Source organism: Pseudophryne corroboree, chromosome 6, assembly GCF_028390025.1.
Source record: "Pseudophryne corroboree isolate aPseCor3 chromosome 6, aPseCor3.hap2, whole genome shotgun sequence".
NCBI lineage: Eukaryota > Metazoa > Chordata > Amphibia > Anura > Myobatrachidae > Pseudophryne > Pseudophryne corroboree.
Genome location: NC_086449.1, coordinates 183,665,547 through 183,683,094, shown reverse-complemented (window position 1 = coordinate 183,683,094; position 17,548 = coordinate 183,665,547). Strand labels below are relative to the sequence as shown.

At 45.8% G+C, this 17,548-nt stretch overlaps 1 protein-coding gene across 1 annotated transcript in view; it reads left to right on the top strand.

Annotated features, from left to right (window-relative positions):
- Nucleotides 1-16,180, top strand: part of BRF2 (BRF2 RNA polymerase III transcription initiation factor subunit) — a 35,118-nt gene extending 18,938 nt beyond the window's left edge. The window contains exons 2-4 of the mRNA XM_063925458.1: nucleotides 2,551-2,610; nucleotides 11,606-11,927; nucleotides 15,444-16,180. Of these exons, the coding sequence (XP_063781528.1) occupies nucleotides 2,551-2,610; nucleotides 11,606-11,927; nucleotides 15,444-16,092 (1,031 nt within the window). The 3' untranslated portion in view covers nucleotides 16,093-16,180. The remainder of the gene's footprint in view (nucleotides 1-2,550; nucleotides 2,611-11,605; nucleotides 11,928-15,443) is intronic.
- Nucleotides 16,181-17,548: the final 1,368 nt, after the last annotated feature.

The window sequence follows — 17,548 nt, the reverse complement described above, 5'->3', positions numbered from 1 at the left end:
TCCACCAAGAAGTCTTCGCAGAGGTGACAAGTCTTTGGGGGGTTCCTCAAGTAGACATAATGGCATCTCGTCTCAACAAGAAGCTTCAGAGATATTGTTCCTTGTCAAGAGACCCTCAAGCAATAGCAGTGGATGCACTAGTTCTCAAGATCATAAGAAGAACAGGGGTTCGAGCGATCCTCATTGTCCCAGACTGGCCAAGGGGGGCTTGGTATCCAGATCTTCAGAAGTTGCTAATAGAAGATCCTCTTCCGCTTCGCGAGGACCTGCTGCAGCAGGGGCCGTGCGTGTATCAAGACTTACCGCGGCTACGTTTGACGGCATGGCTGTTGAGCGCCGGATCCTAGCCCGGAAGGGTATTCCCAAAGAAGTAATTCCCACTCTTATTCAGGCCAGGAAAGGAATAACGTCTAGACATTCCCACCGTATTTGGAGAAAGTATGTGTCTTGGTGTGAAACCAAGAAGGCTCCAACGGAAGAGTTTCAGTTAGGACGTTTTCTCCATTTTCTCCAGGCGGGTGTGGATGCGGGACTACGATTGGGTTCAATCAAGGTCCAGATTTCGGCCTTGTCCATTTTCTTTCAGAAACAATTGGCCTCCCTTCCAAAAGTTCAGACATTCGTGAAAGGGGTTCTGCACATCCAACCTCCATTTGTGCCTCCCGTGGCACCATGGGATCTTAACGTGGTGTTGCAGTTCCTTCAATCGGATTGGTTTGAACCTCTCCAGGAGATAGAGTTGAAGTTTCTCACTTGGAAAGTGGTCATTCTGTTGGCCTTGGCATCCACAAGGAGGGTGTCTGAGTTAGGGGCCTTGTCTCACAAGAGCCCTTACTTGATTTTCCATGAAGATAGGGCGGAGTTAAGAACTCGTCAGCAATTTCTACCAAAGGTGGTTTCTTCTTTCCATATAAACCAACCTATTGTGGTGCCAGTGGCTACTGACACCTTCGCTGCTTCAGAGTCTCTGGATGTGGTCAGGGCTTTGAGAATTTATGTTGCAAGAACAGCTCGGATACGGAAAACAGAGGCTCTGTTTGTCCTGTATGCTCCCAAAAAGATTGGGTGTCCTGCTTCTAAGCAGACTATTGCGCGCTGGATCAGAGGTACGATTCAGCACGTTCATTCCACGGCAGGATTACCGATACAGAATTCAGTGACTGCCCATTCTACTAGAAAGGTGGGCTTATCCTGGGCAGCTGCCCGGGGTGTCTCTCAGCATTACAACTTTGCTGAGCAGCTACTTGGTCAGGGACAAACACGTTTGCTAAGTTTTACAAGTTTGACACCTTGGCCGATGAGGACCTAAAGTTTGGTCAGTCGGTGCTGCAGGGTCATCCGCACTCTCCCGCCCGTACTGGAGCTTCGGTATAACCCCATGGTACTGAAGTGGACCCCAGCATCATCTAGTACGTATTAGAAAACAGGATTTTAATACCTACCGGTAAATCCTTTTCTCCTAGTCCGTAGAGGATGCTGGGCACCCAGCCCAGTGCGTACTTTACCTGCAGTTGTTAATTTGTTGAAAATGTTTTCAGCACATTTGCTGTAATATTCATGCCCGTTGGCATGTGTTTTGTTGTGCGACATGGTTGAAGTGTGAGCTGGTATGAATCTCACCATTAACTTAAAAGTAAATCCTTTTCTCGAAAGTGTACGTCTCCCTGGACACAGTTCCTATACTGAGGTCTGGAGGGGGGGGGGGGGGGGGGGCATAGAGGGAAGAGCCAGTTCACACTCTGAAAAAGTCTTAAAGTGCCCATGGCTCCTGCGGAACAGTCTATACCCCATGGTACTGAAGTGGACCCCAGCATCCTCTACGGACTAGGAGAAAAGGATTTACCGGTAGGTATTAAAATCCTGTTTTTAAGTGGCAGTAGTTTAAAGGGCAAAACCAGATTAATTTTTCCTTTTTAAATGATTACCGCTCATAGGGGGTTATTCCGAGTTGCTCGCTAGCTACTTTTGGCAGCCGTGCTAACGCATAGTCGCCGCCCACAGGGGAGTGTATATTTGCTGTGCAAGGGTGCGATTGCTTTTGCAGCCGAGCGGTACAAAAATAGTTTGTGCAGTTTCTGAGTAACTCAGAACTTACTCAGCCCTTGCGATCACTTCAGCCTGTCCGGTCCCGGAATTGATGTCAGACACCCAACCTGCAAACGCTTGGACACGCCTGTATTTTTTTCAAGCACTCCCAGAAAACGGTCAGTTGACACCCATAAACGCCTTCTTCCTGTCAATCTCCTTGCGATCGGCTGTGCGAATGGATTCTTTGTTAATCCATCGCACAGCAATGATCCGCTTTGTACCTGTACGACGCACCTACGCATTGCGGTGCATGCGCAGTAGTGACCTGATCGCTGCGTTGCGAAAAATGGCAGCGTGCTATCAGATTGGAATGACCCCTCTAGGCTGTTACATTGTCCCCATGGTGTCTTTGTAGTGTTTACAGCTGTAAGCAAAATTACTATTTTCTTTAATGCAGTTTTCTAATTGTTTCATTAGAAAATAAAGAATCACTTGTAATTCTGTTTTGTGATTTATACACAGCGGTGAAATTCTCAGTCAGCACTGGACAGAATGAGACGATTAGCCGGACTAAACTCCAAGGTAAGAGTGTACATGTCTATAACAGCATGTCCTGTGTAAGGGGTAAAGGGAACCAATAATCTTTCTACATCATTGTGTGTGAAAGGGCTTTCATGTAAGCCTTCAGGGACCGAAAATGGTGTCAGTCCCTGTATTAGTGCACATAGCTCCCATCTTGCTACATACAGATGTCAACTGAACGGGTTGGGTATGAAATGCTGGCAGTCACATGACTAACTGCGGCATCCCGACAGTGAGAATCCCGACACCGGACGGGTAAATATTTTACCCCTCCTTTGGCCTACCCCGCCGGGTGTGTTGGCTAGGGCCAACCCTCCGGGAGTGTTGGCTGCCTCTAAACTGCCCTGCTCAGTGCTGTAAATGCTGGGGCGACAGGCCAAGCTCTGCCCGCTGTATGTTAAATATGTAAGGTTTGCAGGCTGACTCTATTTCAAAGGGTCCTAGGTCTCCTTGCTTAGCTTCTCACTCTCCTTAGGGCTCCTCCCTTGAGGTAAAAAGGTAAAGATTTTTGCACAACACTTAAGGTCACTGGGAGAGCTGTCTGTACTCTTTACACGGCAGATAAGCAGTTGCTGACTATCAAGCTTTCCAGGAACAGAGCATTGTGTCCTCCCCCCTTTGTGACTTCGTATCACCGGCACCATGACTCTCCTCTGTGAGGGGGGAATTTCCAATGATCATCTCACCCCTTTTAACCCCTATGTGGGTGGAATTGTGAAAAATCCCTTCTTAGTGGGTGCCTGCGTCACAAAGGCAAGCTAATGTCCTTATGGTTCAGGAGATTTTGTGATCGGTCAGTGGTATTTGCTATATAATATATCAGACACTGTCATTAGGTCGACAGTCATTAGGTCGACCACTGTTGGTCGACATGCATTAGGTCTACAGGGTTTCTAGGGTGACCTGGTCCCTAGGTTGACATAACAAAAGGTCAACATGAATTTTTCACAATTTTTTTTAATTTTGTGAGCTTTTTCATACTTTACGATCCACGTGGACTGCAATTGGGAACGGCAACCTGTGCCGGGCGCAGCGGTAGTGGAACGAGGAACCTTGCCCGAAGCATGGCGAGCGAACACAGTGCACTAATTGGGGTTCCCGGTCACACTACAAAGAAAACGACACAATTTTTTTTTTTTTAAATCTCATGTTGACATTTTGTCATGTTGCCACAATGCATGTCGACCAATAGTGGTCGACCTAAGTGTGGTCGACCCGTACCCTAAAATATATATATATATATATATATATAGATAGAACTGGTGAGGTTGGCACTCTGTAAAGTCCACAGCTGCCCTGGTGCCCTCCAAGAAATCAATGTGTAGCAAACAAACGTTCTTGTTGGAGACGGGTATGTGTCCATCCAATCCCTCTATTAAAAGAACAGGCGGCACTCCAGGGTCTGGGTGAGATATTCAGTGTATTGAAAAAAAAAAAAATCAATAAGAAATGTGGCGCAATGTGCCACATTTCTTATTGATTTTTTTCAATACACTGAATATCTCACCCAGACCCTGGAGTGCCGCCTGTTCTTTTAATAGAGGGATTGGATGGACACATACCCATCTCCAACAAGAATGTTATATATATATATATATGTCTGGCACTCTCCCGTGGGCTAATAGAGCAAGGCTCACGCTCCGGTGCCCTCCCAAACAGACCCGGTGGTCTGTGTATACAAATGAAAGAACGAGGCGGCACTCTGGAGACTTTGGTGAAGCGGTAAACTCTGTCAGGTGAGACTTTATCAACGTTTCGGGGTGCAAGCCCCCGTCATCAGGACACACAGTGATCAAACAAGTGAAAAATAAACATTTAAATACACTTACCAGGCGCGCTTCCAGCCGTGCTCTCCTCGCCGCTGCCCGACTTCCGGACTCAGCGCTTCCGGTCAGGTGACCCTGGTCCGTGACGCGAGCTCCCAGTGCCGTCATGCAGGGGGCGGGGGAGGCCGTTGCTATGGTGCGAGCTGAAAAAACATACAATACACAAACCAATCATGGTGCAGTTCTTAAGACAGGACAGGCAATCTCGTGTCTGCCTGAAGCATATCGTGCAATAAAATGAATGTTAAAACTCTAAAAACATATCTATACAAACTGTAAATACATAAAACGGATATTTTAGCAGTTGGTTACATCTAGTTAGTTCAGAACCCTGTATTATAGAAACTGTTCTGTACAGGTAAGCATGTTTGTTCTACTCCTTAAATATCAATATTTAATTCACAATGAACTACGTTTTCGGGGGAGGAGGAGCTGTTAATCAGATCTATCACTACAAAATTATCTTCTTCGTTATACTTAATCAGAGGTCCCCAGGTTTCAAGCAAAACTGCTCATACCAAGAGTCTCATTGAGTCCTCTTGGTCTCAATGTGTCCAGTGCAATTATCCATTTGGTTTCTAGTTGTAGGAGGCGCTTGGATCTATCACCCCCCCTGATGGAAAACGGCACCTGGTCCACAATGCGGTACCTAAGTGCTGAAAGTGAATGTTTGGCTATGGCAAAATGCCTAGCTACCGGTTGTTTGCTGGTTCCTGATATTAATGCTGCCCTAATGGCAGATCTATGTTGTGTCATCCTCACTTTGAACGTGCACTCTGTCTTGCCCACATAGTGTAATCCACATGGGCAAGACAAGAGATACACCACAAATTTGGAGTTGCACGTATAGGCGTCCTTTAATTTAATGGTCTTACCCGTGTAGGGATGTTTAAACGAATCCCCAGGAACCAGAAAGTTACATGTAGTGCACCCGCACCTGTAGCATCCCTTTCTGGACCTGATTAGACTGCCCTCTGTTCTTGTTTTTTTAGCCACATCAGTTTTGACAACTAGGCTTCTGATGTTCCGGCTCCTAGTATAGCACGGCATCAGTTTGGTATCTTTAAACATCTTGAGCTCAGGGTCAGTATTTACGATTGGCCAGAGTTCCTTAGCTCTTCTACTAGTGTGTCTGCTGGATGTGTTAAACTGATTGACCCAGGGGACCCTTTTCTCTTTGGTGGTTTGGACCCGTTCAGCTAACAATTGTTGCCTAGGCAACCCAATGGCTTTGGCCCTAGCCCCACGTAGTAGCTTATCAGGATACCCCCGATCCTTGAACTTGATGTACATCTCGTCCAGCTGTTGGTCCCTCACCTGTGGATCACTATTGATCCTACAGACCCGTAGCATCTGTGAGTAAGGCAAACTGTTAATTGTAGCCCTTGGATGAAAACTGTCGTACCGCAACAAAGTGTTGCGGTCAGTACTTTTGGTGTACATTGATGTATTAATCTTGCTGTCTCTGATTATGATATGTACATCAAGGAAATCTATCTGCTGTGGGTCCACAGTCATAGTTAATTTGACTGGGCTGGAGGAGGAGTTATGAACTTCAATCCATTCTTCCAGAATATATTGTGGCCCTGACCAGAAGAGTAGCAGGTCATCAATGTAACGGAGATATAAAATTGTGTGCTGTGTTATGGCAGGCTGACTAAGAAATAAATCCTGGTCAACTGCCCACATGTATGTGTTGGCGAACGACGGGGCCACACAGGTCCCCATCGCACACCCCGTTAACTGAATGTAAAACTTATTATCATGAACAAAGTAATTGTGAGTTAACGTAAATCTTAATAATTTTAAGAAAAACTCTGTCTCTGGGCCCTCATACAATACATTATTAGTTATCAGTGCTCTTACTGCCTGTATCCCCATCTCATGGGGGATACAGGTGTACAGGCTAGACACATCAAGGGTGGCCAATAAGGTGCTTACAGGTACTGTCCCAAGTTCCTCAAACTTTCGTAACAAAGTTGAGGTGTCCTTTAGGTGAGTGTGTGTATGTTGGATACACGGCTGCAGGAAGGCATCTAAATAGATAGATATGGCCTCACATAGTGACCCCCGGGCAGAGATGATGGGTCTGCCAGGGGGGTTATGTTCATCTTTATGTATTTTAGGGATGACATAGAATAGCGGGACTACTGGGTGAGGTTTGGACAATGCTCTGGATACTGCATCTGATATAATGCCTTGACCGACTGCCTCAGACAATAATGTGTTCAACTCTTTGTGAAACTGTTGAGTGGGATCCCGAGGCAGGCATGTATACGTTGAAGTGTCACTCAGTAATCTGGTGCATTCCATCATGTATTGATCTTTGTCCATCACAACGATGGCCCCTCCCTTGTCTGCTCCGCGAATCACTATGTCCTCCCGTGATCCTAGCTCCTTCAAGGCCAGTTTTTCATCTTTAGTCAAATTGGGCCGGGTTCTTCCCCGATCCTCTGTCAAAGTGCCCTCAAGCATCCGCGAAAAAGTTTTTATCGAGGGGTTTACTGATACAGGCTCAAAGCTCGACTTAGGTCTGATTCTGCGTAAGACCTGGGAAGCAAATGTGTTGTCCGTACTATCAGCAGCCTTTGAATTTTTACCGAAATGTTCCTGTAATTTTAGTTTCCTCTGTAGCCGGTAATTGTCAATTTTCCATTGTGTCTCATCTGGAGTATGTGTGGGAACATATGACAGTCCCTTACTCAATACCCCGATGGCTTCAGGCGAAAGGGGTCTGGAGGATAAATTGAAAATTAATTGCGCATTCCTTTCGGAGGCTTTTTGTCTGTCTTTAATCCTCTCCCTCCGCCTCGTCTGCCCCCCTCTCCTCGTGGGTTTGTTCTTCTGTTGTTGCCTCCAGCCCGGGTGTGTGCCCCTAAAGGGCCACCCTGCGTGGTATCAACTCCTGTGCTGGTATTGGGCTCGTCAGGGTCACTGGCAGATGTGCTGGTGAACCGCACATTGGTTCTTCTCCTAAATGCTCCCTTGGGTCCTTGCTGTTGTTTAGGTGCATTAGCTCCCAACCAAGAGTATACTTTGTGTTGTGAGTAATCCTGCTGTACCCGCACCAATTTGTCTTTCTTGTATTTGATCAGCTCGCGTTGGTATTGCTCTAACTGCTGTGTCAGTTTGTCCATCCATTTAGTGGTGGTATCTGTGGACAAGCTGGCCAGGTGTTCTGATTCAAACTTGGTGATATTTTGTTTGGTCAGGGACAGCTCTCTCTTGGATTCCTCAATCACCAAGAGGATTAAGTCCATTGAGCATTTGTTTAACACCGAAATCCAGCGTTTGCAGAAAGGGATGCTATATCTGCCTATAGTGGGCATGTTGTGAATCCGAAACCCACGCGGTGATTGAGGAATCCAAGAGAGAGCTGTCCCTGACCAAACAAAATATCACCAAGTTTGAATCAGAACACCTGGCCAGCTTGTCCACAGATACCACCACTAAATGGATGGACAAACTGACACAGCAGTTAGAGCAATACCAACGCGAGCTGATCAAATACAAGAAAGACAAATTGGTGCGGGTACAGCAGGATTACTCACAACACAAAGTATACTCTTGGTTGGGAGCTAATGCACCTAAACAACAGCAAGGACCCAAGGGAGCATTTAGGAGAAGAACCAATGTGCGGTTCACCAGCACATCTGCCAGTGACACTGACGAGCCCAATACCAGCACAGGAGTTGATACCACGCAGGGTGGCCCTTTAGGGGCACATACCCGGGCTGGAGGCAACAACAGAAGAACAAACCCACGAGGAGAGGGGGGCAGACGAGGCGGAGGGAGAGGATTAAAGACAGACAAAAAGCCTCCGAAAGGAATGCGCAATTAATTTTCAATTTATCCTCCAGACCCCTTTCGCCTGAAGCCATCGGGGTATTGAGTAAGGGACTGTCATATGTTCCCACACATACTCCAGATGAGACACAATGGAAAATTGACAATTACCGGCTACAGAGGAAACTAAAATTACAGGAACATTTCGGTAAAAATTCAAAGGCTGCTGATAGTACGGACAACACATTTGCTTCCCAGGTCTTACGCAGAATCAGACCTAAGTCGAGCTTTGAGCCTGTATCAGTAAACCCCTCGATAAAAACTTTTTCGCGGATGCTTGAGGGCACTTTGACAGAGGATCGGGGAAGAACCCGGCCCAATTTGACTAAAGATGAAAAACTGGCCTTTAAGGAGCTAGGATCACGGGAGGACATAGTGATTCGCGGAGCAGACAAGGGAGGGGCCATCGTTGTGATGGACAAAGATCAATACATGATGGAATGCACCAGATTACTGAGTGACACTTCAACGTATACATGCCTGCCTCGGGATCCCACTCAACAGTTTCACAAAGAGTTGAACACATTATTGTCTGAGGCAGTCGGTCAAGGCATTATATCAGATGCAGTATCCAGAGCATTGTCCAAACCTCACCCAGTAGTCCCGCTATTCTATGTCATCCCTAAAATACATAAAGATGAACATAACCCCCCTGGCAGACCCATCATCTCTGCCCGGGGGTCACTATGTGAGGCCATATCTATCTATTTAGATGCCTTCCTGCAGCCGTGTATCCAACATACACACACTCACCTAAAGGACACCTCAACTTTGTTACGAAAGTTTGAGGAACTTGGGACAGTACCTGTAAGCACCTTATTGGCCACCCTTGATGTGTCTAGCCTGTACACCTGTATCCCCCATGAGATGGGGATACAGGCAGTAAGAGCACTGATAACTAATAATGTATTGTATGAGGGCCCAGAGACAGAGTTTTTCTTAAAATTATTAAGATTTACGTTAACTCACAATTACTTTGTTCATGATAATAAGTTTTACATTCAGTTAACGGGGTGTGCGATGGGGTCCTGTGTGGCCCCGTCGTTCGCCAACACATACATGTGGGCAGTTGACCAGGATTTATTTCTTAGTCAGCCTGCCATAACACAGCACACAATTTTATATCTCCGTTACATTGATGACCTGCTACTCTTCTGGTCAGGGCCACAATATATTCTGGAAGAATGGATTGAAGTTCATAACAACTCCTCCAGCCCAGTCAAATTAACTATGACTGTGGACCCACAGCAGATAGATTTCCTTGATGTACATATCATAATCAGAGACAGCAAGATTAATACATCAATGTACACCAAAAGTACTGACCGCAACACTTTGTTGCGGTACGACAGTTTTCATCCAAGGGCTACAATTAACAGTTTGCCTTACTCACAGATGCTACGGGTCTGTAGGATCAATAGTGATCCACAGGTGAGGGACCAACAGCTGGACGAGATGTACATCAAGTTCAAGGATCGGGGGTACCCTGATAAGCTACTACGTGGGGCTAGGGCCAAAGCCATTGGGTTGCCTAGGCAACAATTGTTAGCTGAACGGGTCCAAACCACCAAAGAGAAAAGGGTCCCCTGGGTCAATCAGTTTAACACATCCAGCAGACACACTAGTAGAAGAGCTAAGGAACTCTGGCCAATCGTAAATACTGACCCTGAGCTCAAGATGTTTAAAGATACCAAACTGATGCCGTGCTATACTAGGAGCCGGAACATCAGAAGCCTAGTTGTCAAAACTGATGTGGCTAAAAAAACAAGAACAGAGGGCAGTCTAATCAGGTCCAGAAAGGGATGCTACAGGTGCGGGTGCACTACATGTAACTTTCTGGTTCCTGGGGATTCGTTTAAACATCCCTACACGGGTAAGACCATTAAATTAAAGGACGCCTATACGTGCAACTCCAAATTTGTGGTGTATCTCTTGTCTTGCCCATGTGGATTACACTATGTGGGCAAGACAGAGTGCACGTTCAAAGTGAGGATGACACAACATAGATCTGCCATTAGGGCAGCATTAATATCAGGAACCAGCGAACAACCGGTAGCTAGGCATTTTGCCATAGCCAAACATTCACTTTCAGCACTTAGGTACCGCATTGTGGACCAGGTGCCGTTTTCCATCAGGGGGGTGATAGATCCAAGCGCCTCCTACAACTAGAAACCAAATGGATAATTGCACTGGACACATTGAGACCAAGAGGACTCAATGAGACTCTTGGTATGAGCAGTTTTGCTTGAAACCTGGGGACCTCTGATTAAGTATAACGAAGAAGATAATTTTGTAGTGATAGATCTGATTAACAGCTCCTCCTCCCCCGAAAACGTAGTTCATTGTGAATTAAATATTGATATTTAAGGAGTAGAACAAACATGCTTACCTGTACAGAACAGTTTCTATAATACAGGGTTCTGAACTAACTAGATGTAACCAACTGCTAAAATATCCGTTTTATGTATTTACAGTTTGTATAGATATGTTTTTAGAGTTTTAACATTCATTTTATTGCACGATATGCTTCAGGCAGACACGAGATTGCCTGTCCTGTCTTAAGAACTGCACCATGATTGGTTTGTGTATTGTATGTTTTTTCAGCTCGCACCATAGCAACGGCCTCCCCCGCCCCCTGCATGACGGCACTGGGAGCTCGCGTCACGGACCAGGGTCACCTGACCGGAAGCGCTGAGTCCGGAAGTCGGGCAGCGGCGAGGAGAGCACGGCTGGAAGCGCGCCTGGTAAGTGTATTTAAATGTTTATTTTTCACTTGTTTGATCACTGTGTGTCCTGATGACGGGGGCTTGCACCCCGAAACGTTGATAAAGTCTCACCTGACAGAGTTTACCGCTTCTCCAGAGTGCCGCCTCGTTCTTTCATTTATATATATATATATATATATATATATATATATATATATATATATATATATATATATATAATTTTAGAGGTGCCCGGCACTCGCTGTAGACTGCTGGTACGCCTGGGTGCCCTCCGCAGGTGTTGTAGATACAAGTAGGAAAAATTAGAGTGGCACTCCAGGATTTAGTAAAACAATTAATGCTTATATTGTGGAAAAGCGATCACATAGAGCCGTTTCTTGGCCCGTTGCCCCTTTGTCATGCATACATACATACGTTCATTTTTTTATCTATCTATCTATCTATCTATCTATCTATCTATCTATCTTGATAGATAGATAAATGAACATGTTCTTTTAGTGGATAGTTACAAGGGAGCTCATTAATAATGGTTATAGTCTATGTGCTGTTAGAATATAACACATCCTACCCCAGAGTCATTAGTCTTCTATTCCCCAGGTATCATCCGTGTCAGGAATCTCTGCAGAGTCCTGAGATTCCCCGACACCTTTGCAAATACTGCAGTGTCCTATTATGAGCGGGCCTTCGACAATCCACTGTACCACTACGTCAGACTGGGGAAGAAGGAGGCGCTCATGGGCTGCTGTGTGTACATCACTTGCAGGCAGCATCACTGGCCTCTCACCATGGCCACCATCTCCTCCATGCTGTATTCCAAAGAGGAGCTCTTCACCAGCATGTATCTGGACCTAGTACAAGCACTGAAGCTGGACGTACCATCTATGAGCATACAGGAACTGGCAAAGACTCACTGCAAGAGGTAATCCTGCAACAAATGTCATGGAGCTTTAGATGTGCTGATGAGAACCTTTAATGCAGACAACACAGATGTAACCGGTGATGGGGTGACTGGCGGTGTCTGTGAAGTAGGACAGAGAGTAGTAAATGGAGATTTGTGCCTATATAGAGTTTCCTGTGTTCTGTTCTCCTATAATGGGATTCAGGACAGTCAATGTTTAAGGTCTTCCTCAGCAGATAAACACACAGGAAGTATAGTTAGAGCGCATGTGAGCGTTTGCCGTGCTTTTGATGTGTTCACCAGGGCTCCGTTCCGTTGAATAGAATCCTGCTGAACTTATTTGAAAAGCGCTTTTGATGCACTTTTCATGTTTTTGATGTGTCGAGCAGGACTCCATTCATTTAACCGAGTCCTGCTGAAAGCATGAAAACTGCATGGGCACAGCGCACGTACAGTTAAGATATATGGACACCTCCAACTTTAGATCAAATAGGCTTTGACATGCTAGTGTAATGCACAGCATATAGAAAGCAAATGTCATACCAAGAACTCAAACCGTCACCTGTATGTCCATGTATTATTACACGCATTCCCCATTCATATGCATGTATTACTACAAGCGCTTGGGTGCATGTAGTTTTCTTTTAACACTTTCTGCCTGAGCGCACCTGAACACACGCACCTGAGCGCATGCGGTAACACATGCACCTGAACGCGCATGACAGTACATGCAGTAGTCGTGCGCTCAGGTGCATGTGTTACCGCACACACTCAGTTGCACATATTATGATGCAGGCAGAAAGTCTTAAAAGAAAACGACGCATCATCAACACATTATCAAAGACATTAGAGTTTTGAGTTCTGCAGCTGTGATGCCGTGATGTGCGCATGTCCCTATACTATACCTGTCCCGGGCAGAGAGAGGACGATCTGCATTTAACATGCTGTCAGATACACCATGATAAAGCAGAGGGATTTAGAAGTGGTTGTGTAATTACACTTGCAGGGAGGAAATGACTTTGTTACGGATTAGCAGAATTATAAACGAAATAAAATAATTTTGTGCTGGGTTTCAGAGATTAAGTATTAAAAAAAAAAAAAATATTTTTTTGCAGGGCAGAGTAGTTTGCTGGATCTGCCAGCGGCTGGGTGATCACACACTGTTCTCCTCGGTTAAGGCTGGATGTACTAAGGGCAAAATGCGTTAAAACCCCCCATTTTCGGGGGGTTTTCCGCATTTTCAAATGTACCAAGACCCGGCCGCCGGTTTTTCGCCACCCAGGGTATCGCCATCTCTGGCAATACCCTATAGAAGCCTATGGGCTTCTTATCGCCGACCGCTGCAACCCTCCGCCGCAGATGCCAACCCCCATCATCACCGGCATACCTTTCTCCAGGCAGCCTGGACCCGGAAGGTAAACTCCTCCTCCCCCTAGCAACGCAGCCGGAGGTCCTACCGGGTGCAGGGGGGAGGAGGAGGCGTCGGGGACAGCCTGCTGCCTTGTTCCCGGATGCTGAGGAGAAGGAGAGCCCAGGGAGGTGACAAAGACCCCCCGCACACCACCTTACAGGTATCGTGGGGGGCCTCCGTCACTGCATTGCAATGTTGATCGCATATGTTAGTACATATGCGATCAACATCGCTGCGAGGGACGGCGATGTATGTTAATTCATCCCGCCCTTAGTAAAAGGCTGAGCACATGTTGATGCCCCTTCAGCATGTGCTCAGCTTGTTCATGGGACTGAGGCAGTACCACATTATAGCAATTGAGCTGTCAGAGGGCATTGGGGGGCCAGTGCAGGAATGTATGAACTGTATTTCATCCAGAGGATGGGTGACACATACTCTGGTGTGCATAGGGAGACTAGCATTTCTAAGACTATGCTATTCAGTGCTTAGAGGTCGATTAAAAGAGATGCAGTGTGTGACGGTGTGATGTGTGCAGTGCTCACATCCGTTACAGTAGCCCTGATATTGTGTGTTCAGTACGAATCTCTATAGGACTGCCAACTGCTCGGCACAAAATACAGTGTCACTGACTGTGCACGTAATATCCCTTTAGTGGGTTTTGCAGGACATCATTCAACTGACTGAGGTAAGGACGATACATGTTTGGAATTCCCTGCCTGAGGGAGTTGTAATGGCCGACTCAGTCAACACCTTTAAGAATGGGTTAGATAAATTCCTAATGGATAAGGATATCCAGGGTTACGGGGCATAGTCACGCACTATGGTTATTATGAAAAAGAGGGGTAAAACGTAACGGCAGTCATCAACTTCAGTAAAAATTTTATACAAAATAATCGTGCATAGGAGACCACAAATAGGTTGAACTCTGTGGACAATTGTCTTTTTTCAACCTTAGGCCCTCATTCCGAGTTGTTCGCTCGGTAATTTTCTACGCATCGCAGCGATTTTCCGCTAATTGCGCATGCGCAATGTTCGCACTGCGCCAAGTAAATTTGCTAAGAAGTTTGGTATTTTACTCACGGCATTACGAGGTTTTTTCTTCGTTCTGGTGATCGGAGTGTGATTGACAGGAAGTGGGTGTTTCTGGGCGGAAACTGGCCGTTTTCTGGGAGTGTGTGAAAAAACGCTACCGTTTCTGGAAAAAACGCGGGAGTGGCTGAAGAAACGGGGGAGTGTCTGGGCGAACGCTGGGTGTGTTTGTGACGTCAAACCAGGAACGACAAGCACTGAACTGATCGCACTGGAAGAGTAAGTCTCGAGCTACTCAGAAACTGCACAGATAAATCTTTTCGCAATATTGCGAATCTTTCGTTCGCAATTCTGCTAAGCTAAGATTCACTGCCAGTAGGCGGCGGCTTAGCGTGTGCAATGCTGCTAAAAGCAGCTAGCGAGCGAACAACTCGGAATGAGGGCCTTAGATACTATGTTACTATGTTACTATGTATGTCCTGGCCAGCATGCAGTATAAAAAGGGCTTCACACATGATTTCTATTTGCTGAGTGAGGTCCCAATCATTCTACATCCTAACAAACAGCTTACTATTGATCTCTTCATTAATGTTACTTATTCCTACGATTTTGCCGTGTAGCAGTTAACTAGCAATCATCTCCGACCCCCCCCAGCCCCTGTGTATGTGTAATATATATATATATATATGTATGACCACTGTTTAGGCTGCTCTAGGCCACAGTGCGCATGTGTGTAATAAATATATATATATATTATCTATCTATCTATCTATCTATCTATCTATCTATCTATCTATCTATCTAATATTACACACACACACCAGTGTGCTGTGGCCTAGAGCAGCCTAATGCATAAACCAATCTATTTAAAGTGAAGAAACCATTGCAGAATTAAATAGGTGATGTGACTGTGATTGTACAGTATATTCCGGTGTCGTTTACATATCATCCATTGTATAGAAACCTTTATGAAACCAGAAACAAAATAGCATAGAGTACAATGTTCCATATGACAAATTTCCCATCTTAATCATAAACACTAACACTAAAGGAAGTTTCTATTTCCAATTATGCTGATCACTAGCATTTGTTTGCAGTTTCAGGTTGCTACAGGATTCTCCACCCACCCATCCAGAATACGCGGAGAATCTGGACAGAGTCTTGGAGCGAACTTTGCAGACGTTGGAGTTAGCCAATGAAACTTGGCTGGTCACTGGACGTCACCCTATTCCCATAATCACAGCAGCTGCTTATTTGTCCTGGCAGTCTCTCAAACCTGCCCCACGCCTCTCATGCACTTTTTCTCAGTTTTGCAAATTATCTGAAACAGACCAGCCCCCTCCAGCCTCTAAAAGACTGAAAGAACTTCTAGAGAACTTTCTTAAACTTGCCTCTCAGCTACCCTGGCTGATGCGAATGTCACTAAGTAAGAAGACCGTGGTGCAGCACTTGGGTGACATCTTAAAGCATAGGGCATATCTTCTCAGGAAAGCCCTGGCAGCTGCAGAAATGTCCACGTCAGAGTTGGATGACCTTGTGTCCCCTGACCAACCACGTCCTAGTTCACTCTCCCTTCCCCCATGTCTGACCAAGCCTAGGAAAAGAAACTACACTAATGCTTTCCCCCCAAATCAGGACGTTACTGGAGAGGAAGACATCTCAGACAGTGAGATAGAGCAGTACTTGAGGACACCACGTGAAATAAAGGCCCTTCAGCAGGCCCAGGCTAAGGGGCTGCATCACTGACTTTATAGTAGAAGCCTGAATTCCCATTCTTCACTATCTCTAGGGTCTGGATAACCCATGTAATAAATGATATTGTTTTGCAGAGGTGTATCTGTTGACAGTTGTGTGTTGATTATTTAAAGCGATAATCTAGCACCTGAACAAAGTTATAGGCCTGTTTTGTGACGGGTACGTAGAACACTGTTCTGTAGTGATTTTGTGTGACCTGGGTGTCAGATAGCCTATACACAACTTCCAAATTACTGGTATTGTCACTCCCAGGATCTCCTGGATGTTACCACAAAATTTATGTCTGCACTACCCTGTAGCAGTACTGTAGGTGGTAGTGGAGGTCTCTCCCTAGCCGGAGGCCTACACTATGACAGCTTCCCAGGGCTGACCTCCTCCCCGAATGAAAACAGGTGGAAGGAGTGCATAACGGCCAATCACAGGCAGAATGTCTTGAGAATGTGCTTGTGATTGGCCCTCATATTCACACACTCCCTTTTCTGCCTTTTTTAGTTGGCAAACATAATTGATCGGAGGCTCTGTATTACATGTAGCAGCCCCCAGGGCTCCTGTGAGGTGAGTCAGCCCTACACTACAACTTAATAGAAGGAAGTAGTGTATCTTTAAGGGAGGGTCTATATTTAGTAGCCAAAGAAGCTACCCCATATGAATTCCATATGGCAATTAAACTAATGAAAATTTTTTCTTTTAAGCTTGAGGCTATTACATTTACTGCCAATAGATGTCATTTCTTTGTTTACATAGAAAAAATAAGATTTTACTCACCGGTAAATCTATTTCTCGTAGTTCGTAGTGGATGCTGGGAACTCCGAAAGGACCATGGGGAATAGCGGCTCCGCAGGAGACTGGGCACAACTAAAGAAAGCTTTTAGGTCACCTGGTGTGCACTGGCTCCTCCCACTATGACCCTCCTCCAAGCCTCAGTTAGGACACTGTGCCCGGACGAGCTGACATAATAAGGAAGGATTTTGAATCCCGGGTAAGACTCTTACCAGCCACACCAATCACACCGTACAACTCGTGATACCATACCCAGTTTAACAGTATGAAAACAACTGAGCCTCTCAACAGATGGCTCAACAATAACCCTTTAGTTAACAATAACTATATACAAGTATTGCAGACAATCCGCACTTGGGATGGGCGCCCAGCATCCACTATGGACTACGAGAAATAGATTTACCGGTGAGTAAAATCTTATTTTCTCTGACGTCCTAGTGGATGCTGGGAACTCCGAAAGGACCATGGGGATTATACCAAAGCTCCCAAACGGGCGGGAGAGTGCGGATGACTCTGCAGCACCGAATGAGAGAACTCAAGGTCCTCCTCAGCCAGGGTATCAAATTTGTATAATTTTGCAAACGTGTTTGCCCCTGACCAAGTAGCAGCTCGGCAAAGTTGTAAAGCCGAGACCCCTCGGGCAGCCGCCCAAGATGAGCCCACCTTC